Below are 26,518 nucleotides of genomic sequence, written 5' to 3'. Positions count from 1 at the left end.
TCTCGTGTCCCTCTACCCTCACCTCAACACAGACACACAGTGTCCCTCATTTGATGTGATGACAAGAGCTTGTAACTTTGAACCACTAGAGAAGGGAAGTAAAAGGAGGAAATGCTTAGAGAGCCTGCAAAGCCAAGCCACTGGAAACGAGACTAAGTTCACGCTTCTATTAAAGAGAAAAAAAAAACAAAAACAAAAACAACCCCGAGTGTATCTATCTTTACCAATGTCAACATTTGTATTTATTCATGTGTTCCTAGTGGGTGACAGGTGCCGTGCCAGGTGGGAGGACACAGGGGAGGACGGAGATGGAGTTCCCACTCCCATGGAGCTTACACTCAACTGAGGAGACAGATTGTTGATCAGAGGAACACATAGCTCAATGTAAGATTGCGATGCCGAGAATCCATCACAGCAGTGACCTTGGCCGGAAAGGGTGTTCGGAGCTTGCAGTGTTGAGCTGTTGGCTGATGAAACCCCGAAAAAAGGACAGGACCTGATTATTAGCTTTAGATGTTGCCATAGAAGTTTTGTTTTGTTTTGTCTTTGAGAGAGTAAGCCTGAGCACCAGGGGTGGGGGCAGAGAGAAAGAAAGAATCCCAAGCAGGTTCCATGCATGCTCAGCATGAGCCCGACACAGGCTCCATCACGACCGTGAGATCATGACCTGAGCAGAAATCAAGAGTCAGATGCTCAACTGACTGAGCCAGCCAGGCGCCTCTAGGTGGCTTTTTTTAGAGCTCAGGTCCCGCTTACTGCCTTTGATGTCTAATTCCCATTCCATGTTTCCCCCATGGGTGGGTCAGGATGAATTCATGAGACAGTCTGCCCTGTTGTCTGGCTTTCTCAGAGAAAGCTGATGGGTTGGATTTTGTCACATGGGAATGATGAAAAGATATGTGGTCAACTTAAAGGGCATTGGATAAGTTATGCCTGGAAGTCAGATGAGTGGGGAAGAAAGAAGTGAATTGGGGGGAAGGTGTTACTGAGTGGGAGGTCCTGATGACTTTGAGATCTCAGAGTACTGAAGATGAAGAAAGAAGGTGCAAGGAAGGGAGGTTATGGTCACAGGTAGGGTGCTTGGGTCAGCGAGCTTGGAGGAGCAGCGGATCTGGAGGATGACAAAACCCAAGGGAGGTGGTTGGCCAAGGTGGAATGTAGGAAGTCACTGGAGAAAGGTCCAGAGTGTGAAATGGTCACTGACGTGAATCCAGGACAATGGGAGAGATTGAGGTGGACAGCAAGACTATGAACCAGGAACCAATGCCCTTGAAGAATGAGGGGGAGTTGGGAAGGGTGGCTACAAGTGATAGAAAACACCAAAGTAAGGCTAAACAAGACAGAAGTTTGTCTTTCACACGAGAGACCTCCAGAGCTCATATGTAGTCTTCAGTGTCGAGAAACCCAGTCTCCTCCTACCTTGTTACTCTGTACCACGTGATACCAATTTCAAAATCTACCTCATGATCCAATATGGGTGCTGGAGTTCCAGCCATCACGTCTTCAACCCAGACAGCAGGAAGCAAGAAAAGCTGAAGAGAAGCATGCACCCTTCCTTTAAGAACACTTGGAAGTTGTATTCATTGTTTTCTCTCCTGTTGGTCAGAATATAATCCCACCTGTTAAGGGCAGCTGGGAGACGTCATCTTTGAGCACACCACAACCCCTGCTAAAATACTTGAGCGTTATATTTGTAGAGGAGGAAGCAGATATTGGGGAACGACTGGCCGTCTCTTTCACAGGGGATGATTGAGAAGCCAGCAGAATACCAAGTAGGGGGTGAAGGCAGTTTAGTAGGATGGCGTGAGCCTAAAATGGGGCAAGCTTTTCTTCAAAAGGGGTGGAGAATAATCTGGAAGTGGTACAGGGAGGACCCAAACCCCAAATCCCTGAGAGGTGTGTGAGGTTTGAGAATGAAAGCCACCACTTGGGAGGGTTGTGGAGGGGCTTTTGGAGTAGCTGGTTTCCTGTGAAGAAAATGAGGACAGGCAGCCTGTCGGGGGTTTGCTAGGGGGTCTTTGCAAGGTGTGGGCAGAGGCAAGAGCTGGGTCTGGGACCGGCAAAGACAGGGCTGGGAAGCTGCATGGCCTCAGTCCCGGTCATGGTTGAGGATGGGTCTTGCTTGGCCAGGGTGCTCCGAACCAGAAGCCTCTCTATCTCCAGATGCACGCACGTACCGATCACAGCCAATCGGCGGTCACCTCACACACCACCCTCCTTTTGCATCAAGCCCTAAGTAAACTTAACATCTAAGTCTTGGTATCAGTCCCAATGTTCTGCATTTGGGATTATCCATAAATTTAAAAGATAATGGTTAAAAAATTCAACTGAGTACATGTGAAGATCTAATTGGCCTTATCGGATGATTCGTGAATCGGGCAGTAACCCATCTAGCAAGTGGAGTGGGGGGGCTCTCAGCAGTTGTACAGTGGAAGGAGGATGGGGGCAAGAAAGTGAATAGTAGGGGCCCCTCGGTGGCTCAGTCGTTAAGTGTCTGCCTTCAGCTCAGGTCATGATCCCAGGGTCCTGGGATCGAGCCCCGCATCGGGCTCCCTGCTCAGCCGGAAGCCTGCTTCTCCCTCTCCCACTCCCCCTGCTTGTGTTCCTAATCTCACTGTCTCTGATAAATAAATAAATAAATAAATAAATAAATAAATAAATAAATAAATAAATAATCTTAAAAAAAAAGAAAGTGAATAGTAAAAGGACTGTTCCTGACAAGATCACTTTCCCTTAGTGGGGAGAACAGGGAGTCTCACCATGCACATTACAGCTTCCTTTGGGAGATGGAGAGGCCCATGTGGCAGACTCATTGGTGCCCATCGGAAAACTCCACTGACCAGTTAAGACTACATTTTGGGGGGCACCTGGGTGGCTCAGTCGTTAAGCGTCTGCCTTTGGCTCAGGTCATGATCCCAGCGTCCTGGGATGGAGCCCCACATTGCGCTCCCTGCTCAGCGGGAAGCCTGCTTCTCCCTCTCCCTCTGCCCGCCGCTTCCCCTGCTTGTATTCTCTCTCTCAATTGAATAAATAAAATCTTTAAAAAAAAAGTTAAAAAAAAAAGACTACATTTTGGGGGGTGCATGGGTGGTGCAGTCAGTTAAACATTAAATTCTTGGTTTTAGCTCAGGTCATAATCTTGGTTGGGGTCATGAGATTGAGCCCTGCATTGGGCTCCGAGCTGAGCACGGAGTCTGCCTGAGATTCACTCTCCCTCTGTCCATCCAGCTCATGCTCTCTCTAAAATAAATAAAGCTTAAAAAATAAAAGTACATTTTAGGGGGAGGTCGACAATGCAGATTAGGTATTAAGCCCCCTTTTGGGGACTTGGCCTAAGTGATGTCATTTGGGGCCTATTGTTTTAAGAGAGGGAGAGAGAGAAAGGTGGGGGGAGGGGCAAAGGAAGAGGGAAAGCATTTTTTTTGAGACAGACAGCACAAGCAGGGAGAGGGACAGAGGCGGAGGGAAGCAGACTCCCCTTTGAGCAGGGAGCCCGATGTGGGTGCTTGATCCCGGGACTCCAGGATCACAACCCAAGCTGAAAGCAGATGCTAAACCAACCGGAACCACCCAGGCGCCCCAAGAATTTTTTTTAAAGGCATCTCTCAGCGTAGGAGCTATTTTTCCACCCAACTTTTTTTTTTTTTAAAGGCTTTATTTGAAAGAAAGAGCATGAGCAGGGGAGGGGCAGAGGGGGGGAGAGAGAGAGAGAGAACCCTAAGCAGACTCCCCACCTAGCTTGGAGCCCAACGTGGGGCTCGATCCCACGACCCTGAGATCATGACCTGAGCCGAAACCAAGAGTCGAAAGCCCAACTGACTGAGCTACCCAGGCACCCCTGTTTTCTTTTTAATTATACATATGGTTTCCCAACATCAGGGAATATTCAAATGCCAAAAATGGCCCAAGAGTCCCCCCCATCTGCACCCCACCCCCACCCAGCCGCTCAGAGTCAGTTTGCAAAGCAGCAAGAGGCCTGAAACAGTTTTCTTCATGGAGATCATTTAACATTGTATCATCACTATGATACACTCCGTCTCTTCTCCCGCTGTCCCACCAGAGGACTGTGCTCAGCCGCCCCTGCCCTCCCACCCGCCAGGGCCCCCCCGCCTCGCCCTCCAGGATCTGACTCCAGTCTCCATTCTTGGGGAAATGTCTTTTTTTTTTTTTTTTAAAGATTTTATTTATTTATTTGCGAGAGAGAGAATGAGAGACAGAGAGCACGAGAGGGAGGAGGGTCACAGGGAGAAGCAGACTCCCCGCCGAGCAGGGAGCCCGATGCGGGACTCGATCCCGGGACTCCCGGATCATGACCTGAGCCGAAGGCAGTCGCCCAACCAACTGAGCCACCCAGGCGCCCTTGGGGAAATGTCTTTAATGAAGACGTTGAACTACTTCGGAGCAAACGGACTCTGCGTCCAAGTTTCATACACATGCCTGTGAGCAAAGGAAGCGATGGACGGCTGTCAGCAAGACTGGCCGGCCTCCAAAACCGGTGACCGCAGGATGTCGGGGCGCAGCAGCAGGCGTGAGTGGGCCTCCGCGCTCTGCCCTTGCAAGCTGTGTGACCCTAGGCCATTTATATAATCCTTACCCTTAATTCCCCCTTTGTAAAAAAAAAAAAAAAAAGGTGGGGGGGGGACAGCTATCAAGTACCTTGCGGAATTCTTGTGAAAAATACTTTAGATACAGATGAAATGCCAAGCACACACTTGGTTCATGGCACGTGCCATATATAGCCATGGTTTGATTTTTTCTTAAGTTTATTTATTTATTTAGGTACTCTCCATGCCCAACGTGGGGCTCGAACTCACGACCCTGAGATCAAGAGTCACATGCTCTTTGGACTGAGACAGCCAGGCGCCCTAGAGCTATTATTTAAAAATTCCATCACATCATAAAACCCCTGGGGGCAGCGACAGTGCTTGGCCCTGTAGCTAATCACCAAACATTAATGGAATGAATGAAACAATGAATGAATGGAAGGGATGGACGAATGGAGGGAGGGAGGGAGAAGGAAGGAAATGGATGGGTGGATGACAGAAGGGATGAATGGAATGGAGGGAGGGAGGCAGGAAGAAATGAATGGAATGGAATGGAATGAAGGCAGGCAGGCAGGCTAAAGGCTTAATTCTAGGGAAACAGGTGCTGACCATTTCTTTCAGGAAGGGAGCTGCTACATTGAGGAGCAAATACTGAGTTCAGAAGGCTGCACTGGGGTAGCCCCAGGACACAGCCGGAGACCGGCTCAGAGAAACTTCTGCAAACTGCGTGCACAGCACAGCGCTACATTTTAAAAAGCGGAATCCAGAAAGCTTCTGCTGTTTTTCTGATGAGAACACGCAGGTCCTGACTTGCATGCTTTCATACACCCCCAAGCCCCTCGCCCCCGTTATGAGGAAGGGGCACATAAAACATCCCTCCGAGCCCAGAGGAGTGATGGCAGGCACAGCGTGGCGATCACTGGGTAGAGTGTGTGTGGGGGGGGAGGGGGGGCGGGCAATGGAACATTCTCCCGGCCGCGCATCCTCACTTCCCAGTGCGGGCTCTTTCCTCCTTCGCGCCCACAGACAACCCTATCAGAGCAGAAGAACCAAAGACAGATCCCATGGCATAAGGCAAAAGCAGGCAGATTAACAAAACCAGCAGGGTTGGGGTTTTTTTTGGCATTTTGGCCCTTGTCTGTCCAAGACGTATTTGGAGAGAAGGTGGGGCGCTTCTGAGTTTGAGGATGGGGAGGACAGCAGACCTGCGGGCACAAACTGTCAGGCCCAGGGGAGCCTCCCCCGCCTGCTCAGCGGCCTCCTTCCCGGGTCCAGTTTCGGGCATTGATGAAGAGCTGGAGCCAGGGGGAGGCAGTCAGGGTGTCAAATGGGGGAGGTCGCCAAGCCCACTGCCACGGCCGCACGGCCCGCTCAGGGTGAGGCATGAGAGCCAGGTGGCGGCCATCAAGGGAGCAGACGCCTGCCACCCCCCCGGGGGACCCGTTGGGATTCATGGGGTACTGTTCCGTGGGCTGGCCAGCATCATCGGCCCAGTGCAGTGGGGCCAAGCCCCTGGCCTCAATCTGGGCTTGGCGTTCCGGAGAAGAAAATGCCATGTAACCTGCAGGGGGGCGGGTGGGGGGTGGAGGAGGGAAGTGAGGGCAAAGCTCCCCCACGGCCTCCGCCCACGCCGGCCCCCAGGCCCTCCCGCCGGCCTTCCGGAGCCTGACCTTCCCCGTGAGCGCTCCACACGGGCAGCACGGCGCCCTCCATCCCTCGCAGCATCAGGGCGGGCCCAGGCCCCACCCGCACGCTGGCCCAGCGGGACTCGAAGCGCCCGGACAGATTGTGGCGCAGCACGAGGCCAGGTGGGGCGGGCCAGGGGTCCGGGCCCGGCTCCTCGGCCTCCTCGCTGGGGCTGCCTCCCACCCAGCCCAGCAGAGCCAGCAGCTGACAGCCATTACACACGCCCAGGCTGAAGGTGTCCGGCCGCCGCCGGAAGCGCCTCAGCTCGGCCCCGGCCAGCGGGTGGAAGGTCACGGCAGCTGCCCACCCTAGGAGGACACAGGGACGTCAGGGTGGGCTGGCATGGAGGGGGACGGCCGCCCTCCTGTGCCAGCCCGCCCGGTTCCACCTGCCATGAGCCCCCCAGCCCCCAACACACATGCACACACATACATACGTGCGCACACATACCCCCTACAGGGCAAATACAAAGGGAAGAAACAGGTTTATCTGCTTAAATGTTGCCATTCCTGGACCAGAGGTGGCCCGTAAGTTTTTTGGCTTGGCCAGCAGAGCATTTTCAACACTTTTTATTTAACTGACGTTTAAAAATAAGACTTCAGGGGCGCCTGGGTGGCTCAGTCGGTTAAGCGTCTGCCTTCGGCTCAGGTCATGATCCCGGGGTCCTGGGATCGAGCCCGCGGGAAGCCTGCTTCTCCCTCTCCCACTCCCCCTGCTTGTGTTCCCTCTCTTGCTGTGTCTCTCTCTTTCAAATAAATAAATAAAATCTTTAAAATAAATAAATAAATAATAAAAAAATAAAAATAAGACTTCATATAAAAATCTGGATTTGGCGGCACCCCAGTCCGTCAAGCATCTGCCTTCAGCTCAGGTCATGATCCCAGGGTCCTGGGATCGAGCCCCGCCTCGGGCTCCCTGCTCAGCGGGAAGCCTGCTTCTCCCTCTGCCCCTCCCCCTGTTTGTGGTCCTCTCGCTTGCTCGCTCTCTCAAATAAATTCTTAAAAAAAGAAAAAAAAGAACCATTAAAAAAAAACCAATCTGGGGGCGCCTGGGTGGCTCAGTTGGTTAAGCGACTGCCTTCGGCTCAGGTCATGATCCTGGAGTCCCGGGATCGAGTCCCGCATCGGGCTCCCTGCTCGGCAGGGAGTCTGCTTCTCCCTCTAACCCTCCTCCCTCTCATGCTCTCTGTCTTTCATTCTCTCTCTCTCAAATAAATAAATAAAATCTTAAAAAAAAAAAAAAAACAACCAATCTGGATTCTTGGCTTCTCTCAGAAACCAGAAAGATCTGGCCACACTGAACCTGCCTTCCGAGAGCACAATGTGCTGGCGCTGTGTGCTTGCCACCCCTTTAGACGCGGTCCGTGCCACCCAGCCACCCCGCCTCACGTCAGTTACCCACGGGCCCGCTGCGGGCACCCGGCCCAGAGTGAATGTCCTCCCCAGCCCCAGCCCTGCGGAGGTGAGAGGCCAACTCCCGGTCAGGAAGAGGGGGGCCGAGGCAGCTCCGCAGAACGTGCAGCGGAGGGAGCGAGCAGACGCCCGGCACCTACCTTTGGCAGAGCCCAGGACATCCGCAAAGCTGAAGCCGCCCACGAAGGCCACACCACGGAACGTGTCCAGACCGATTGCCCCCGAGCACAGGTCCTGCATGGTCACGTCCCACACCTGGCAGGACAGGCAGGAGAAGTATAGGAGGACACACAGCCCGAGGCCCAGCCCCGGCCCCAGCTCTGCCGGCCACCCCGCTCACCTCAAACCCGGCCAAGTGGAAGGCATCTGCCATCTCGCGGTCTCCATTACTGCCCTCCTCTCGCAAGATGGCAACGCGGGGCACGGGACCACCTGGGGGAGGCGGAGTGTCTCTGGGCCAGAGGGCTCCTTCCCTACCACAAACCACCCGCCCCTGCCACCGGACACCTTTTCCTGGGCAGGCCCCGGCATCCAGGCCTTGGGTTGCAACCCCAGGCTGAGGGTCGGGGAAGCCCAGACGGCCCAGAGTCCCTCACCAGGCTCGTGGGGCACGGGTGCTTTGGGGAAGGTTGGGGGCAGGCAGTAGCTGGGCCCCGTCCGCTCCCTCAGCCCCTGTTCTTCCTCGGCCACACAGTGCGGCTCTGCCTGCAGCCGGTCCAGCTGGAAACTCGTCTCCTCCCAGACGGCTCGTAGCTGCCCAACAGGCTCCTCCAGGACCACGGCCCCGTTCACGGACACTCGCACCTAGAGGGAGGGGCACGCCAATCAGGGCCAAGAGCGAGGGTGTCCGGCCTGGGCTCCCCGCCCCGCCCCCCCGGCTGGCACAGGCGAGCCACGGCCTCCCCGCTGTGCACCGCCCTGCCCTTCCTCACCAGGGCGTGGGGCCCGGCGTCGCCCGTGGGACCCAGCTCCAGGCAGCGGAGGCCGGCCGCCTGGTAGCGCTCCAGCACCTGGGCCAGGTCTGGCTCCTGCACCTCCAGCACCAGGCCCGGCTCCTCAGCAAACAGCACAGACAGCGCTGGGAGAACAAGGCGGGCACGAGGGTGACGAGGGTGCCGCCAGGGGGGTGTGGGGGGTCAGAGATGAGGGGAGGCCTGGGAGAGAGGGACCAAGGATGTGGCCTCAGGGTCTGCGGTGGGGGGGGGGGGGGGGCGTCCCAGATGGGTGAGTCACCAGGCTCAGTGGTCAGAGAAGATAGCCAAGGACTCGGGAACGGGGTTGGGGAACTCCATTTTCTTCACAGGACGTGGGGTCTACAGGGTGGGGCAGGCAGCCCAGGCCCGAGTCCAGACCCCAAGCTCCTCACCGTCGACCCCAGAGATAGGCACATCCACCTCTATCCCACAATTCCCAGCAAAGGCCATCTCTAGCAGGCAAGTGATGAGACCCCCGTCACTGACATCATGGCCTGAGCAGAGGAGGCGGTCTGGAGGAAAGAGAAAAATGCTCAGCAGCCGCAGGGCCCAAACCTGGTGGGCCTGCACCTCCTTCTGCAGAGTAGGTCACGTGGGAGAATGTGGGCACACTCCAAGAACCAGAGGCCAGGGCGATGGACCCCTCTTGCCCACCCTCCTTACTTGCTCAGCCGGTGAGTGTCTGCCATGTGTCAGTCACGTGCACCATCTCCCCCAAGGCCTCACTCACCTCTCAGCAGCCCCTGGGTGACGTTAAAGGCACGCACCAAGTTCTCGGGGAGGTCCAGGTTGGGAGGCTGCTCACCCAGCTGCGAGAAGCATTGGGCCAGAGCTGTGCCCCCCAGCCGGTGCTGCCCGGGGCTCAGAGGCACATACAGCAGAAGGCCTGGGGAGACGGGAAAGGGGTGAGGGAGCTGGACGGCTTAGAATGCCCTGCCCTGCTCACGACTACTAAGGTTCCCAGCATGTGGACAGACCCACAGACCCCCAGTCCCAGAAACAAGACGAGGGGCCCGGACCTCCCAGAGGACCCAGCTCTGAATACACAGGCAGTGAGGAGGGGGGAAGGGCCCGTACCTCCCCCTCCAGGATGCTTGAGGTCTGGGGTCACAGTGGCTGTAATGTCTGGACAGACAGCATAGGCTGAGATGACCAGTGATCCTGCAGAGCAAGGAGTAAGAGAGTGGGGGTGCCTGGAGGCTGCAGGCGTTGGAGCATTCGACTACTGGCTTCAGCTCAGGTCATGATCTCAGGGTCGTGAGATCAAGCCCCGTGTCCGGCCAGCTCTGGGCTCAGCAGGGAGTCTGCGTCCCCTCTCACTCTCCCTCTGCCCCCTCGCTGCTCTCGCCCACAATCTCTAAAATAACTTAAAAAAAAAAAAAAGGTAATCACAAACCTCTATCTCTGAAACAAACATTATATGTTAATAAAAAATTAAAAAAAAAAAAAAGACGAGTAAGAGAGCGAGGTGCCAGCCCAGCCCCGCAGGTCTGCCCCTCTCCCCATGAGCCCCGGACCATACCAGGAGCCCGCACTGTCTCAGAGCCGACCCGGGCGGCCATGCTGAGAGAGTCCTTGCCACCATCCACTGCCACACCCAAGGCTGCCATCACCGTCACCATAGCCTCACAGGCGTCAGCCAGAGCTGCGCCCTCCCCCGGGAGCTTGGCTGCCCACATCCAGTTCCCGCTGCACTTCACGTCCTGGGAAGCGGCGAACATCGGCCGTCAGAGAGAAGAGCGGTGGGGAGTCTGGGCTGGGGGCGGAGGGGCTGGGAAGTCACGGGCAGGAAGGACAAGAGGGCAAGGTGGAGGGTGGCCGCAGATGCGTCCCAGCGGGACTCACCCGGAGGTCGGTGACCAGAGCGAACACCAGGTTGGTGAGGGCTTCGGCCACAGCCAGCCGGGCGGCCGCCTTGGGGTCCAGCAGGCTTTTGACAGGCTGCTCTCCCAGAGCTGTGGCAGCCCCGACGAGCTCCTGGTGACTCAGTGCCACGACGGCCACATCTGCCAGGGGGGTCTGCAGGGCTCCCACACACTGCTGCTGGGCCACCAGGCCGCCCACAGAGCGGTCCACCTGCAGAACCAGCTGGGGTTGGCAAGGGGCGGGGGACCCACACACACAGGCCCGAGGCGGTGGGAGCAGGGCAGCAGGCCTTCAGGACCGCTTCTCCCTTGGGCCTGCTGAGTCCCCATAGTCACGGGGAGGGGGAGCAGAGGAAGGGTACAGGGGCGGAGCAGGGGGTGTGGGGAGCACCTTGTTGGTGAGGTAGCGCTTGCTGGCCACGGCAGGCAGCCTCAGAACGCGCTCCAGAGCCTGGCGCACACGCAGACCCGGGGGCAAGGCCAGGGGCTTCAGCACGGGGAGACTCCTCTGGAGGAAGAACTCCTAAAACACAGAAGGTGACAGGGGTGTGAGCAGCTGCGGGAGCGCCAGGCACATAGGGGACAAAGCACGCGTTGGGCAAAGGGCGGTCGCAAGAGCTGGAGCAGAGAAGGGAGGAAAACCGCCTTCCCTCCCACCCCCACATACCTTCCGAGGCATCTTGCCCAGCACCCAATCCAGCTCCAGGTCCACAGGGGTTGGGGAAGACAAGGGGGGGCCATCCTTCTGGCCATTTCTTCCAGTGGGGCACTCCCGATCGTCCACCAGCACTATCTACAGCCACACAGCCCAGAGGGAAGAAGACTGTGAACCCCAGCAGGGAATACTTCCAGAAAGCCAGGCAGAAGCACGCTTTCCACCCTCTGTCTGGCTTCCCCGTTGAGTACCTGCCCCTGGCCGCCTCCTACATGCTGTCCGCCAGTTTGCGTGTCACCAACTCCCATCCTCCTCTCATCTCTTCCCCCTGACGGCTCTCCCTCCCTCCAGCCCGGACGCAAGCAGCTCCAAGCCCACCCACTGCGGCCGCCACTGACTCCCTGGGCCAACTCACTCTCCTGTCCCCAGTGATGGTGCCCACAAAGCTGGCCGGGCAGCGTTCCCGAGCGCTGACGCGACTGAGGAAGTCCCGGTCAAGGGGCCTCAACAGAAGTGCATTCGACTCCTGGTACTCGGCCCCCCAGATTTCCAGGGCGTTCAGGGTCGGATCCCCAAGCTGCATCCAGGAGGGAGGAGGAAAGGGAAGGGTCAGTGGGCACTCCCCAGTCTCATGTCTTTGCTAGGAGTCTCGGGGAGAAGGCTGGGGCCGGCGGGGATGGGGACATGGCCAGACCTCAGGGGACAAGGCCCACCTGGAAGCGGCTGGTGTAAATGACGGCCCCGGCGGGGTCACTCAGCTCCTTCAGGACATTGCCTGGTGAGAGGGCATAGGGGAGAGGTGGTGACCCGGCCATGGTCAGGCCCTGGCCTCCAAAGAAGCCCCTAATTCTATGTGTCCAGCTGCACCCCCACCACCAACCATCCCGCGACAGCAGGCTCCCACGCCCCCCAATGCCGAGCCTCTCCAGAAGGTACAGGGGGTGGAGAATAGGACCCAAGGCCCGGCGGCCACTTGCAGACCCCCAATGCCTCTGCCTCAGCCGAATGTGGCAAGAGGCCAGGGAGGCCAAGTCCCTCATCCCAATTCCTTTCCTCACCATTGCCACCAGCACCCTGGTCGTGGAGGCTGCAGATGGGGTTCCCCCTGGCGGCCTCCACACAAGCCCGGATCACACGGTTCATCTTCTGTTCCATCTCTGGGTCCCCGCGCTGCACAGCCCCAAAGTCCAGCTCACTGGTGTTGTCTCCCTGCACCTGGGGGAAGGGACGGCAGAGCTCGGCTGGAGGGGTCTGGGGGCTCACACCCCACCGATGCCCAGGGCCTGACAACGTCACGGAGCCTGCCCCTGAGCTGGTCCCACTCACCTGCACAGACGACGCAGCTCCGCCCCCAACTCCGATCCTATAGACAGGACCCCCAACCTTCACCACATCCATGCCTGAGAGGAAGGAAGGCAGAGTCAGGATGCTGGGGAAGCCAACAGAAGAAGCGGGAGCAGGAACAAGTGTAAGGATAAAGGGAAGCGGGCAAGAGGGGAGAGCGATCAATATTACAAACGTACGTATTCTTTGGGTAAATAAACGCGGCAGAATTTATGCTTCAGCTTTATCGACACAGGCACAAAATCACCTATGCACAAAATTAAACATTGCAGCATCATTTGCGATACCAAAGATAGGAAATACAGTTGACCCGTGAACAACACTGGGGTTAGGGGGTGCTGACCTGCACAGTAAAAAATGTGTGCAGAACAATCAACTCCCTCAAAAGTCAACTACTAGTAACCTACTATTGACCAGAAGCTTTACCAATAACGGTTAATAATTAATAAAAACCAATGAACTAATAAATAAGTAAAAAACTAACGAACAATTAACACACATTCCATATGTTACAGTACACTGTATTCTTACAATAAAGTAAGCTGGAGAAAAAAGAATATTCAGAAAATCAGAAGGAAAATACGTTTACAGGACTGTACCGTCTTTTTCAAAAAAAATCCATGCACAAGTGGACCTGCATGGCTCAAACCCGTGTTGTTCAAAGGGTCAACTGTGATGTAAATGCTAACAAGAGGGAGCTGATTCATAAATTACAGTATATCCATACACTGAAACACTATCCCCCCCAAAAAGAGGATCACATGAATGATTTTTACGATATTTATCAATATGACATGATCTCCAAGATACATATACTGCTAAGTGAAAAGAGCAAGTTACAGAATTATGCGCGCCCCTTTACAATTGCATCAGAAAGAAAATAACAGTAATTAACGTAACAACAGAAGTGCAAGACTTACGCACTGAAACTACAACACCTATTAGTAGACCTAAACAAATAGAAACAGATCCCATGTTGACAGAGTAAAAGGTTTAACTTTGTTATGATGGCCATGTTACCAACTGATCTGCAGTCAACCCAACCCCTGTCACAATCTAGCTGTCTTTTTCACAGAAATGGAGCAGCTGATCCTAAAATGTGCACTGAAATGTAAAGGACCTAGAACAGTCAAAACAATCTTAAAAAAGAACAAAATTGGAGGACCCATTCTGCCTGCTTTTAAAACTTACTACAAAGCTGTAGTAATCCAGACAGTGTGGTTCTAGCACAAGGACAGACAGATACATCAATCGATCTGTGGACTATGGAATACAACTGTGAATCCATTATGAACTTTATGTTTATGGCCAGTTGATTTTTGTTTCTTTTCTTCTTTTAAGTTGGCTCCGCACCCAACATGGAGCTTGAACTCACAACCCCAAGATCAAGAGCCACATGCTCTACCGACTGAGCCAGCCAGGAACCTCCGGGGCAACTGATTTTTGAAAAGTCCCAAGACCATTCAGCAAGGTACAAACAGTCTTTTCAAAACATGGCATTAGGACAACTGGATATCCATGCGTAAAAGAGAGAAGTTAGACTCCTATCTCACCCCATATAAAAAAATTCATTCAAGGGGCGCCTGGGTGGCTCAGTTGGTTAAGCGACTGCCTTCGGCTCAGGTCATGATCCTGGAGTCCCGGGATCGAGTCCCGCATCGGGCTCCCTGCTCAGCAGGGAGTCTGCTTCTCCCTCTGACCCTCCCCCCTCTCATGTGTGCGCTCTCTTTCTATCTCATTCTCTCTCTCAAATAAATAAATAAAATCTTTAAAAAAAAAAAATCATTCAAAATGTATCAGAGGGCCGTCTGGGTGGCTCAGTCGGTGAAGCGTCTGCCTTCGGCTCAGGTCATGATCTCAGGGTCCTGGGATCGAGCCCCTCGTCAGGCTCCCTGCTCAGAGGGGAGCCTGCTTCTCCCTCTGCCCCTCCCCCTGCTCTTGCTCTCTCTCTCTCTCCTTTTCCCTCTCTCGAATAAATAAAAAATCTTAAAAAACAAAAAAAAAAGTATCAGAAACCTAAACGTAAAAACTATAATAATACGACAAGAAAACATAGCTGCAAGTCTTTGTGACCTTGGCTTAGGCAATGGTTTTGTTAGCCGTGACATCAAAACCATCAGCAGCAAAGAAAAATACAGATAAACCTGACTTGACCGAAACTAAAAACATTGTTTTCTTCATAAGACACCATGAAAAAAGTAAAAAGGCAACCCACAGAACAGGAAAAAATACTTGCAAATCATGTATCTATCTGATAAGCGTTTAGCATCCTGAATACATAAAGCTCCTATAACCACCAAAAAAGAAAGACAACCCAATTTAAAAATGGACAGAGAATCCAAAAAAAAAAAAAAAAAAAAAAGACAAAGAATCCAGAAAGACGTTTCCCCAAGGAAGATCTCTAAACACACGTGAAAAGATGCTCAACATCATTAGTCATTAGGGAAATGCAAACCCAAACCACAATGAGATGCGACTTCAGGCCGTAGGGTGGCTAGAATCAGAGAGACAGGTAACAGAGTTGGTGAGGATGTGGAGAGTTCAGAACCCTCTTACACTGCTGGGGGAGTGCAAAATGGTGCTTTGGAAACCAGTCTGGCAGTTTTTCAAAAAGCTGGACACAGTTACTGTGCGAGCCCCCGATTCCACTCATAGTTACACAGGCTGGAGGCATGAGAACATAGGGGCCCAGAAAACATGTACACGTGTGTTTACAGCAGCATTATCCACACTAGCGGCAGAACCCAGATGTCTACCAACTGATGCACAGATAGACACACGAGAGGTTTGTCCCGAACAAGGAATGAGGGTCTGGTTCATGCTACCATACCGATAATTCTTGAACATATTGTGCAAAGTGAAAGGTGCCAGGCACGAAACTCTACATTCTGTGTGATTGCATTCACATGAAATGTCCGGAATAGGCAAACCCACAGAGATAGAAAGTAGATGAGCCGCCGCCAGAGGCTGAGGGAGGAAGACACTGCTAATGGGTATGGCGGTGACAAGAATGTTCTGGAGTTAGTGGTGCTCGAGGCACAGCTTTGTGCCTATCCTAAAAAACCGCTGACTTGTACACTTTAAAAGGGTGAACTTTATGGTACACGGATTACATCTCAATAAAGTGGTTATTAAAAAAAAAAAAAGTGTGCGCCTATGTTACTTGTTTTAAAAAAAAAAAGGACAAATACGCATACAGGTCTGTTCATAGATGCAGGAAAATACCTCCGGTCAGATACACAAGTCACTGGTTTACACCGGTTATCTCTGGAGAGGGAAACTGGGAGGTCAAGGGAAGGACAGCTTTCACTGTATGACCTTTTTGCCTTTTAAGTTCTGAACCACGTGACTGGGTCACCTCTTCCATAAACGTGACCTGGCTCTTATCTTGACTCCAGCACACGATGCAGCACACGATGGGGCCTAATGGATGTTTGACCCCCTGAACTGAGCGGGCAGATAAAAGCCCTGGCGCACGGCAGCCACTGAACAAACATGGGTTGGCCTGACTTAGCAGGGTGGGTCCCTGCCATGCGGGAGGAAACCGGGGCGCACACAGAGGCGATGCAGACCGAGCACCCCACTGGCGTAAAGCCCTATCCTGCCTTGGAAACCTGTACCGGGAGGAGAGACATGTGCTGGGAGATGAAAAACTAACCTAGGAAGTGGCCTCTAAACTCCCCTCCGGCAGTGCTGGGGACAAAGCTGGCTGGATATGAAGAAAAGGGGCGGCGGGCTCTTACCTGGCTCCGGGGGCTCCTTGCTCACATGCTCAGCTTCCATGGACCCGATGCCCCCGCTAAACATGATGGGCTTGATCCACTCACGCCGCTGGCCATCGGGGAGCTGGAGACCCAAGGAGCGGGCGAAGCCTGGAGCGTGGACATCCCAGGGAGAGGGGGCAGAGTCCAGTCACCCAGTATCCCCCAGCACCCACTCAGTCATACACCCCACCCTCCTCTGGTACTCGGTGTCCGTTATCCCTGACACCCCCAGCCTCACCGGCCAGCACTGGCTCCCCAAACTTGTTGCCGTAATCAGAAGCCCCATTACTGGCCTCAATGGCGACCTCCAGGGGCAGGGCGAAGTTCCCAGGATACTGGAAACTTGGGTCCTCCCAGGGCAGATTATAACCTGGAAGGAAAGCACAAAGTTGGTTGGACCGTTAAGACAGGACACAGAGGAGCCAGAGTCCTTCAGGAAGAGTCTAACTAAGCCACCAAGGACCACCCATGTGGGTAGAATGTCCCATTTTAGGAAATCCTATTTCAGGAAGATGTAGGGCCTACAATAAAGCACCGATCTTGCTCCCTAGGTCCCATGCCAATCTTCCCTCTGAGTCTTAGGATCAGGGTTCTTAAGGCTCTCTAAGAAATTGGACTTTGGGGGAGCCTGGGTGGCTCAGGTGCTTAAGCATCTGCCTTCAGCTCAAGTCATGATCTCAGGGTCCTGGGATCGAGCCCCGCACTGGGCTCCCTGCTCAGTGGGGAGTCTGCTGCTCCCGCTCTCTCTCTCTCTGTCCATCACAAATAAATAAATAAAATCTTAAAAAAAGGGAAAAGAAATAGGACTTGGGGGACAGGTGGTCATGAGACTGACCCAGTATCATGTTTCCTTGCTGAGCAGGTGCTAGTTTATAAAGAAAATGGCGGTTCTGCAAAGCCTGTCTGGTGACTTGGGTTTCCGCTGGCCTAGAGTCCTCACGGCAACGGGCCAGCTACTCTAGGGCCTGCCTCCCAAGAAAAGGCACCCAGGATGACCTAAGAGATAGAAGTGCTCCATGCCCGCCAGGACAAGGAAGAGAAGGTAGGGAGGAAGGAGGCGGGACCTGGGATGTGTAGGTTTCCAAAGCAATAGCCAGCAGTGCCAGCCACCACGTGGGCCCCGCGGCCCGTGCACTGGACATCTCGGATCCGGCCCCCTGTGCCTGTGGTCGCACCGCTGAAGGGGGCCACTCCTGTAAAGAGATGGGGGAGACGTGTGGGTACCAAAGAGACAAACCTCAGTTCTGACCGCCCCATTAAAAATCAGGATGGGACGCCTAGGTAGCTCAGTCGGTTAAGCATCCGACTCTTATCTCCGCTCAGGTCTTGATCTCAGGGTGGTGAGTTCAAGCCCCACGTTGGGCTCCATGTCAGGCATGGAGCCTACTTAAAAAAAAAAAAAAAAAAAAATCAGGACAAGCAGCCTCCCTGATTGTTCTTCCCAGGCCTGGACCGGAGGACCTTCACTCTACCCGACACTCTGATCTCATCGATCCATCCCCGGGACCCAGCTCACCTGTGGGGAAGTTGTGGGTCTCTGCCGTGAAGACGACGTGTCTCAGGGCCTGCTGTTGCCGGAAGCAGCTTGGCTGTGTGGGGTCCTCGGGCCGTAGGAATCGGACTTCCTTCCCCTGGATTGCACTGTGGACACAGTGGTTCTGGACCTTGCTTCCTTCCTGGGGCCTCCCCTCCCCTGAGCCTGCCGTCCCCCCCGACCTCAGGCACAGCCCACCTGCTGTTGTCACAGAACTTAAGGATGTTGTTGGGGTTCGAGGACGCCTGGGTGCTCATGATGGACTCAAAGAGGGAGTGTGCCAGTTCCTGCCCGTCCATGTGGAGAAGGCCCTTGAAGAACCAGTGCCGACTGTGTTCGCTGCAGGGGTGATGCAGGGAGGGAAGGAAAGGCGGAAAGCTGGGTCACTTCTCACGCCATGCCGTGTCTTCTCAGCAATCAGCAACAGTTAACGGCCAACTCTTACATAGAGAACAAGTCAGAATAGATTCCAAAAGGCCATAGCCTTCAAACGTCCTGTCACTGTGGAGTGCTCAGATCCAAAGTGAATATGAAATTGAGACTTGGGTATAGACTACCAGATGGAGGAGGAGCCCGGGCCCTCAAACGGACTCAGGGACACCCCCGAGCCAGAGGAGAGCCACGAAGGCAAGTCCCCGTGCCCTTCCCTTCCAACCTCCACAGGCTCAGCCTTCAGAACGTCCCCATCGCCCCACCACCTATTGGACTGAGCCAAGTCGAAGGCCTCCACGGTGCTGGGGTTCCGCTGTAGCTCCTGGAAGCGTCTGGTGTAGAAATCCAGGTCCCAGGAGTCTAGGGCCAGGCCTAGGAGACAACCCGGGAGAGATGACTGTAAGGCTCAGGTCACCAGGTCCTGGGGCTCAGCGCCCCCTGACTGGCCTCGCCTGGGCCTCCCTCCCAGGCACCCCGGCTCACCCAGCTCCCGGTTGGCCTTCTCCAGGGCACACCGGCCCTCAGCCAGGATGTTGATAGAGCCGTTGAGAGGTGTGGAAATGCTCCCAAGAGAGAAGCTCTGGATGGGATGGGGGAAGTGCTGCTCGGTCATGCGGTCATGCAGGGTGGCCAGAGCGATGGTCTTCATCTCAGCTGATGGAGGGTGGGCAAACTAGGGGCAAACACACACAAGACGGCAGGAGGTGGAGGGCTGAAGTCTGGACAGAGTGGTGCACCCCGGGTCCTCCCAGTCATGCAGGGCCAGCCCATGGCTAATCTGCGTGGTGCCCGAGTGCCGATTAGAAAGACATGCCCCATCCAGGCACGAGCCCATGTAAGGATGCCCAGATTAGCAAGGGGACCACAGGCTGGACTTCCTTCCCATTCAGCCCTCGACCAGGAAGTCTCAGGCAGTGAACAACCTGCCAACAAGACAGGCCTAAAGCCAAGAGCTCCTCCCCATTTCTCCCGAGTTCAGGACCTCATCTCTTTTATCTCTGGCCCAGCTCCTCCTCCCCCTCACCACAGATAGCCCAACACCTCACCGAGAGCAGGTAGCGCCGGGTGGTCTCCACGCGATCCACAGCCCCCAGCCCAGCAGCCCAGCACACTGACACGATGTTGGTGGATGCTGGGGTCGAGAAGTTCAGCCTGAGGAGTGGGCTGGATGGTTAGGACCTGAGAGCACCAGCGGAGAAGGTGGACCCCGCCCACAGCTGTCCCACTGACCTCTCACCTCTATCCCCCTCCCCACTGGCCTCTAGCCTCAGACCCAGGCACCAAGAAACCTGCTTTTGAAGGTCACTCAAATCAAACTGGACCCGTCCTTCCAGCATAAAATGCTTTGACATCTTACTTCTCAGAATGCAATCTGTTTTACTTACAGAACGTGCCTGGTAGCTGGCTCAGTCTTTCAAAGACATCTTCCCATATGGGGAAGGCAGATGCATGGCCTTCTAAGCAGGGAGTAGGATGGAGTAAAGGAAAAACAGATCTGTCAAGGGTCACAGGAGAAGGAAGAAGAGGAATGGGAGTGGAAGGGGTGGGCAGTGCGTCTGGAAGGGAGCTCGGCCTGAGAACATGGAATGCATTTACCCTGGGCTGAGACACTCGCCTGGGCCCAACCTCCAGCAGCAGGTCGTTGGAGTCAGAATGGAGCCAGGACTCCTGAGCAACATCACCCAGTAACAAGGGGCAGCCAAAGAGCCATGTCAGCTTCTTCATCTCCTCAGCGCTCGGGAGGGACTTGGCTGCAGGGGGACAGGACGGGGATATGCTGAGACCCTGCCCGGCCTGGCACTGCCCCGCCCATCCAGTACTTGGCCCAACCTGTCCAGTTCACATTGTAGCACAGCTCTGTCTTGACACCCTGCAGCGCTGGCAGCTTCCCTTGGAGTTTCCTCCGAGCGTGTCCAGAAGCTGCCCTCTCATGGCCAGAGGGATGGACATAGAAGTGAAGAACGGAGGCCATCGCTGGAGTTGTCCGTTGTGGGAAATGACGTAGATCCCTGAAAGGTAATTAGCTATTCCCTGTCAAACAGATTTCAGATTTCCAAGACAGCTGAGGCTCTGGAGGCATTAGGGACGGGGTGGGGAAAACAGGAGCATTCGGAGAGATGAGATACTCTGAAAAACGGAAGCTCGGGGGGCTTCATCCTGCAAAATGTGGGAACAGGGTATACGGGTACATCCTTGGCACACGATCCTTGAGCACCTGCACTTTGCTGGGCCCCAGGCAAGGTCTTAGGAACACCGCTCTGAAGACAAAAACCATTTCTGCCCTCACAGACCTTACATTTTATTGAGGGAGACAGGCAAGCGCCCCGACATTTCCAGCCCAGTGTGGTTAAGGCTGAGAGACTGTGGCTACCAGGCTAGCACTTGAGGAATTAGGGAAGACTTTCTGGAAAAAATAGCATCTAAATGTAAACCCACAGGATGAGCTGGACTGGGCCCAGTTGGTGGAGTCAGATGACACCATTCTTCTGGTATGCTCTACCTTCTGGCTGCTCCAGGTCAGGCACCTGTCCTTCACTCTCTTCTGTCTACATGCTCTTCCCAAGTGACTTCATCCAGACCCGTGGCCTTAAATACCATCTAGTAGACTGAGCCAGTGAAACTGCCAGGATTCAACCCTTTTTGTCCCAAAACGGCAATTTCATCTCATTCAAGTCGCTATCTGCCAACAGATGCCATATCTTAATTCAATCCTGACTCTCCTGGACACTCCAAACTGGTACATTAAAATGCTCACGTGAGGGCGCCTGGGTGGCTCAGTTGGTTAAGCGACTGCCTTCGGCTCAGGTCATGATCCCGGAGTCCCGGGATCGAGTCCCACGTCAGGCTCCCTGCTCAGCAGGGAGTCTGCTTCTCCCTCTGACCCTCCTCCCTCTCATGCTCTCTGTCTCTCATTCTCTCTCTCGCAAATAAATAAAAATCTTAAAAAAAAAAAAAGCTCACGTGACAGCTCCACGTGGATGTCTCATAAACACCAATGGTAGTCTGTTTGGGCCAAAACAAAAATTCTGATCTCTCCCTTCTCCAGACCTCCTGTCCTCCCAGTCTTCCCCATCCAATCAGCACACAGGCCAAAAATACAGTCAACCTCACTTCTTCCCGAGCCCTCTCTATATCTAATCCATCAGCAAATCTATTTCCAAACATATCCCAAATCTGTCCACATCCTTTTTTTTTTTTTTTTTTTTTACTTGACAGAGAGAGACAGAGAGAGAGGAAACACAAGCAGGAGGAGAGGGAGAAGCAGGCTCCCCACTGAGCAGGGAGCCCTATGCGGGGCTCGATCCCAGGATCCTGGGATCATGACCCAAGCCGAAGGCAGATGCTTAACCAACTGAGCCACCCAGGCGCCCCTGTACATATCCTTTCATCTTGGCTACCATCACTCCTTCAAGCCATGACCGTCACTCACTTGGGGCCTCCTGAATAGCACCCCTGATTCCACTCCTGCCCCAACCACAAACCATTTGCCGTATTTCAACATAAGTGAGATCATGGCTTCTCATCACACATGGTGTAAGCTTCTAACTCAGGACCCTGGCTCACCTAGCCTGGCCCCCTGCCCACTTCTCCAACCCTATCTCACACCATGATCTTTTTCACCTGCAACGCCCCCACCACACTTGCTTCTTTTGTATTCTAACTTGCCAACCTCAGTTTTGGAAGGCCATTTTCTCACCCTGATATTTGCATGGGTAGCATTTTTTTTTTTTTTAAGATTTTATTTATTTGACACAGAGAAAGAAGCAGGCAGAGGGAGGGAGAGAGAAGCAGGCTCCCTGCTGAGCAGAGAGCCCCATGATGCAGGGCTCAATCCCAGGATCCTGGATCATGACCTGAGCCTAAGGCAGAGCCACCCAGGGGTCCCATGTCTAACTAGCACTTTCTTATTTAGATTCCTGGCCTCTAGCCAGGGACTTCCTCAACCCACTCCTATCAGACAGCCCTATCTTATTTTCCTATATAGTATTTAGCAGTACTTGAAATTTTATTTTATCTATTTACTACCTCACATTTCATTTTATTTTTTTTTATTTTTAATACCTGACATTTTAACTTATTTAAAACTCTACCTTCCCCACTAGAACAAAATCTCCACGTGGGCACGGACTGCAGCTGTCTTACCTCCACTGGATTGCCACGGCTTGGGAAAATAGGTGGGGCTTAAAAAGGAAAAAAAAAAAATATCTAGCATTTGCTGACTGACTGAAGGAACTCTTGACTTACATCCCTCAGCAGCCCCTCCCGCCCTTTCAGGCCAGGCCTCATTTCAGGGAAGGATGCTGGATCCCGGTTTCTCAGCGCTCCCCACCCCATTCTGATCACCCTTTCTAAGGTCAGGCCCCTCACGGTTGTCCTTTATACCGTAACTGCCACAGGATTTATCACATAGAAACCACCCGCCTTAGGTCTACCAGGCACCCTCCAAGAGCGCAGGGGCAGGGCTGTCTCTATCGGGGCTGCATGCCCCACGACAAGGAGGACATAAGCGAGGCAGTCGGCAGGGAGGCTTTCTGGTGGTGGAAGAAACCGGGCAAGAGGGGCAGACTTTACGTGCGGGGGTGTCCTCCCCTGACTCGCGTCCACGGACCGCGCACATGGTCGCAGGGAAGGGCCCCAGCTGGACGCCGCTCTGCCCGCTGGGGACACGGAAGCGGCCCGCATCAACCAGGCCGGGGGTGAGCGCAGAAAGGGATGCAGCCAGCAAGGTAGCAAGGATGACCCAGGAGAGCGATACCCACGTGAGAGATGGCCGGAACAGACTCGCGGGCCGATGGCACCCCGATGAGTCATCCGAGGGCGCCAGGGAAGACGCGGCCCGGGCGGCGCCCCGCCCCTTCCGCGCGCCCCGCCCCCTTCCGCGCGCCCCGCCCCCGTCCGCGCGCCCCGCCCCCGTCCGCGCAGCCGCGCCCGGGGGGTGGAGCTACGCAATCTTGCCTGGAGGGCCCCTGGCTGGCGCGGACCGCCTTCTGTTCTGGTCTTGGTTTCGGGGTGCTGAGATCGGCCAGCGTGGGGCTCCCTGCTCAGCGGGGCATGTGCTTCTCCCTCCCGCTCTTCCTCTGTGCGCCGCTCTCTGTCTCTCAAAAGGATTAAGGGAACAAAGTAGAATGGGGGACATTCAGCATAGCAACAGCAGGAAGGGCTTCCCACCTGTAGCCTTAAAGGGACAAAGGAGGGAATGGTGCTGTCCAGCGGCTAGAGACGTGGAGCTGATGTGGGAAATGAAGGGAAAAGAAAAATTAAATTTCCTTACTACCTACAGCCCACGGACAAGTCCTTGAAACAGGCAGAGTGGCATTCCTCTAGAAAGTCAGCTGCCTCCGTGTTAATACTTTACCAAGGGCAAAAGGTAATCTTAGCCCAACCCCCCAGGATCCTATAAGTCTACTTTAACATATAAAAATTCTTTTGGGGGGCGCCTGGGTGGCTCACTCGGTTAAGGGTCTGCCTTCAGCTCAGGTCATGATCTCAGGGTCCTGGAATTGAGCCCCGCATTGGGCTCCCTGCTCAGCGGGGCGTTTGCTTCTCCCTCTCTTTCCGTCTGCACACGCGCTGTCTCTCTCAAATAAATAAAATCTTTAAAAATTGTAAAAATTTAAAAATTGTAAAAAAAATAATGAATATTCCTTTGGAAACTTCCTTTATCTCTACCCCCAGGATACAGGTTGGCAATCATCCCCCAAGCATATGACCCACCAATATACATCTGAGGGGTCTCACGACTAAGGTTTTATTAGATAGTAATAAATGACCTTTTCCCAACAATAGCTAGCCCCCTCAAGGTCTTAGAAACCTTGCTTCCAAAATGCTGCCCCTAACCTCCTCCCAACTTGAAATATATAATGAACCACTCCTCATGTCCCCAGTGCAGCTCTTTCTGCCCACGGGTCCTGTCCCGTGCTTTAATAAAACCACCTTTTTGCACCAAAGATGTCTCAAAAATTCTTGGCTGTAGCTTTGAACCCTAACATCGTTTCTACATCATAGCCATGAAAGAAAGGCATCCGACAGGGCAAAGGAGGCCACAAGTACAGTGTTCAGGGAGAGAGGGAATAACACTGTGTCCTCTCCTCCTGTCCTCAAGTTCCCACATAAACTGTTTCTGTCTCTCATTAGCCAAACCTAATCTGAAGCCTGAGGGCAAGGAAGCTGGAGGGGCGTGGCATGGCGTGGCAAACACAATACCTGGTGCAGTGGTCTTTTTACTGAGTCACACAACAAAGAAATGGTCAGAGTAAAAAGTGAAAGTCTTTATCTTCATCTCTCTCCGTATTCATTCCCCTCCACGCTACAGGTTCAAGACAAGGGTAAGGCAAGTGAGGCACCTAGGGTGCAAAACTTAGAGAAGTACTTAAAATGTTCACCTAATTCCAACCCTGCCCCAGACATAACAGTAACTACCTGTTTGGTGTATAAAGTTCCAGGCTATTGAAATGAGTACTCTCAGCCTCGCTTCTGACAGAGGCCATATGTTGATCTTTGACATCTGAGCACTTCTTGCTTTCTTTCCCTTCAGGCACTCCTTGGCTCCATCCAGTACCTACCTTCCAGAACCTTTCAGAACTTTCCAGAATCTTCCAGGAGCCTTAGTTTGCTCAGCTCTCTGGTCCTATTTCCTTCACATTTTCTTTCTTTCTTTGTGTGTGTGTGTGTGTGTGTGTGTGTGTTAAGGCTCCATTCCCAACGTGAGGATTGAACTCACAACCCTGGGATAAAGAGTTACCTGCTCTACCAACTGAGCCAGCCAGATGCCCCTCCTCCACATTTTAGTAGTCCCAGGGCACCATAAATTTTCAGCTTTCACCTCCATAGAGTGACTTCCAGATTTATCTTTTTGGCCCTAATCCCTCTCCTGACTTGGGTCCCATATATCCAGCTGCCCCTTTGACAAGTACAAACTGTTCAAATCACCAGGTCTGGAGACAACACACTTCCTTCCGTGTGTGTCGGGCCAGCCACTCTTGGTGCTTCCCTAGTATCTCCCCCTCTCCCACCACATTCCTTGAAGATGCTTATTAAATCAAGCTTGATCTACTTCAGTGGCTTGCTATTCTCTTGTGCCCCTCTCATTTGGTCTTGCATGCGGCCACCAGATTAACCTACATTTAAATCACACCACAGAGGGACACCTAGGTGGCTCAGTTGGTTAAGCGTCTGCCTTTGGCTCAGGTCATGATCCCAGGGTCCTGGTATCAAGTCCTGCATCAGGCTCATTGCTCAGCGGGAGCCTGCTCTCCCTGACAAATAAATAAAACTTAAAAAATAAATAAATCACACCAATGGGGGGTTGGTGAGGGGGTAGATTCAGTACAACTCTCTCTGATCACTGTAGCTTAAATTCAACACTCCCTCCTAGGAACTATCAAAAGTAAATCCACATCTCCGTGGATTTGGTAAATAGAAGGAGCCTTCCGAGTTGAGAAAATATTGGAAGCAAAAGGAATGATCAGGTTTGGGACTTTAGGCTTTGACAGGTGTCCTAACATGGGTGATATTTTGGAGAATTTGTTGTTTTGTTGGAAAGGGAAGGAACATCTCTGTTGTAATCATGGGAAACAACTGCAAAGATTCACTTTATAAAGAATTTGGCACCACAGTGTCCTGCATAACTAGTTTATGCAGTAAGGAACAGAGAGTTTGCATTAAATGTGCGGTTGAATCAGGGGATACCATAACTTGTAGAATTGAAGTCTTTAGGGGCGCCTGGGTGACTCAGTTCTCGAGCGTCTGCCTTCAACTCAGGTCGTGATCTCAGGGTCCTGGGATTAAGCCCCGCATGGGGCTCCCTGCTCAGTGAGGAGCCTGCTTCTCCCTCTCTCACTCCCCCTGCTTGTGTTCCCTCTCTTGCTTTGTCTCTCTCTGTCAAATAAAATCTTAAAAAAAAAAAAATTGAAGTCTTTATTTCCTGTCAAATGATGACAAGAGCATTCTTTTTGTCTACAATGTTTATACTATCTTGTTCCAAAAATTTGAAGCTGCTGTAAGTTTAAAATAACTTAAAAACTCCCTTTACCTTATTTTTTTTAAAGATTTTTATTTATTTATTGACAGAGAGACAGCGAGAGAGGGGACACAAGCAGGGGCAGTGGGAGAGGGAGAGGCAGGCCTCCCTGCCGAGCAAGGAGCCCGATGTGGGGCTCAATTCCAGGACCCAGGGATCATGACCTGAGCTGAAGGCAGACGCTAAACGACTGAGCCACCCAGGCGCCCAACCTTATTTTATATTTAAACAAATTTTAAATTAAAGTATAGTTGACATATAATATCGTATTAATTTCAAGTGAACAGC

General features: G+C 53.3%; 1 protein-coding gene and 1 long non-coding RNA gene across 5 annotated transcripts; both read right to left on the bottom strand.

The window, feature by feature from the left end:
• Positions 1-215: 215 nt before the first annotated feature.
• LOC135362976 (uncharacterized) lies at positions 216-3,982 on the bottom strand. The gene is made up of 2 exons (XR_010408566.1): positions 1,461-3,982; positions 216-467 (listed from the first exon to the last, which is right to left on the bottom strand). It is a non-coding gene; the product is annotated as an uncharacterized LOC135362976 (long non-coding RNA).
• Positions 3,983-5,473: 1,491 nt separating this feature from the next.
• PFAS (phosphoribosylformylglycinamidine synthase) lies at positions 5,474-23,072 on the bottom strand. 4 transcript variants are annotated; one of them, XM_064582826.1, is made up of 29 exons: positions 22,971-23,037; positions 22,354-22,391; positions 20,041-20,219; positions 19,826-19,961; positions 19,257-19,362; positions 18,694-18,883; positions 18,477-18,582; positions 17,977-18,117; positions 17,761-17,885; positions 17,309-17,437; positions 16,483-16,614; positions 16,224-16,352; positions 12,463-12,536; positions 12,195-12,351; positions 11,850-11,911; positions 11,552-11,713; positions 11,149-11,274; positions 10,873-11,004; positions 10,462-10,692; positions 10,139-10,319; positions 9,694-9,777; positions 9,347-9,502; positions 9,009-9,128; positions 8,575-8,720; positions 8,239-8,446; positions 7,983-8,074; positions 7,783-7,897; positions 6,215-6,538; positions 5,474-6,105 (listed from the first exon to the last, which is right to left on the bottom strand). In XM_064582826.1, the coding sequence occupies exons 3-29, from the start codon at positions 20,180-20,182 to the stop codon at positions 5,795-5,797; spliced, it is 4,017 nt and encodes a 1,338-aa protein (XP_064438896.1). In that variant the 5' UTR covers positions 20,183-20,219; positions 22,354-22,391; positions 22,971-23,037; the 3' UTR covers positions 5,474-5,794. The 4 variants fall into 4 exon arrangements, with proteins under 4 accessions (XP_064438896.1, XP_064438894.1, XP_045745855.1 ...); XM_064582824.1 differs by lacking the exon at positions 22,971-23,037 and adding an exon at positions 22,783-22,961; XM_045889899.3 differs by lacking the exon at positions 22,354-22,391 and having other exon boundaries at positions 22,971-23,072.
• Positions 23,073-26,518: the final 3,446 nt, after the last annotated feature.

Source organism: Mirounga angustirostris, unplaced genomic scaffold (genome assembly GCF_029215605.1).
Source record: "Mirounga angustirostris isolate CCGP_5_RB_7025 unplaced genomic scaffold, mMirAng1.0.hap1 SCAF_17, whole genome shotgun sequence".
In the NCBI taxonomy this organism is placed as follows: Eukaryota; Metazoa; Chordata; class Mammalia; order Carnivora; family Phocidae; genus Mirounga; species Mirounga angustirostris.
Note: the sequence above shows the minus strand (reverse complement) of the source record. Positions and strands in the feature narration are given on the sequence as shown.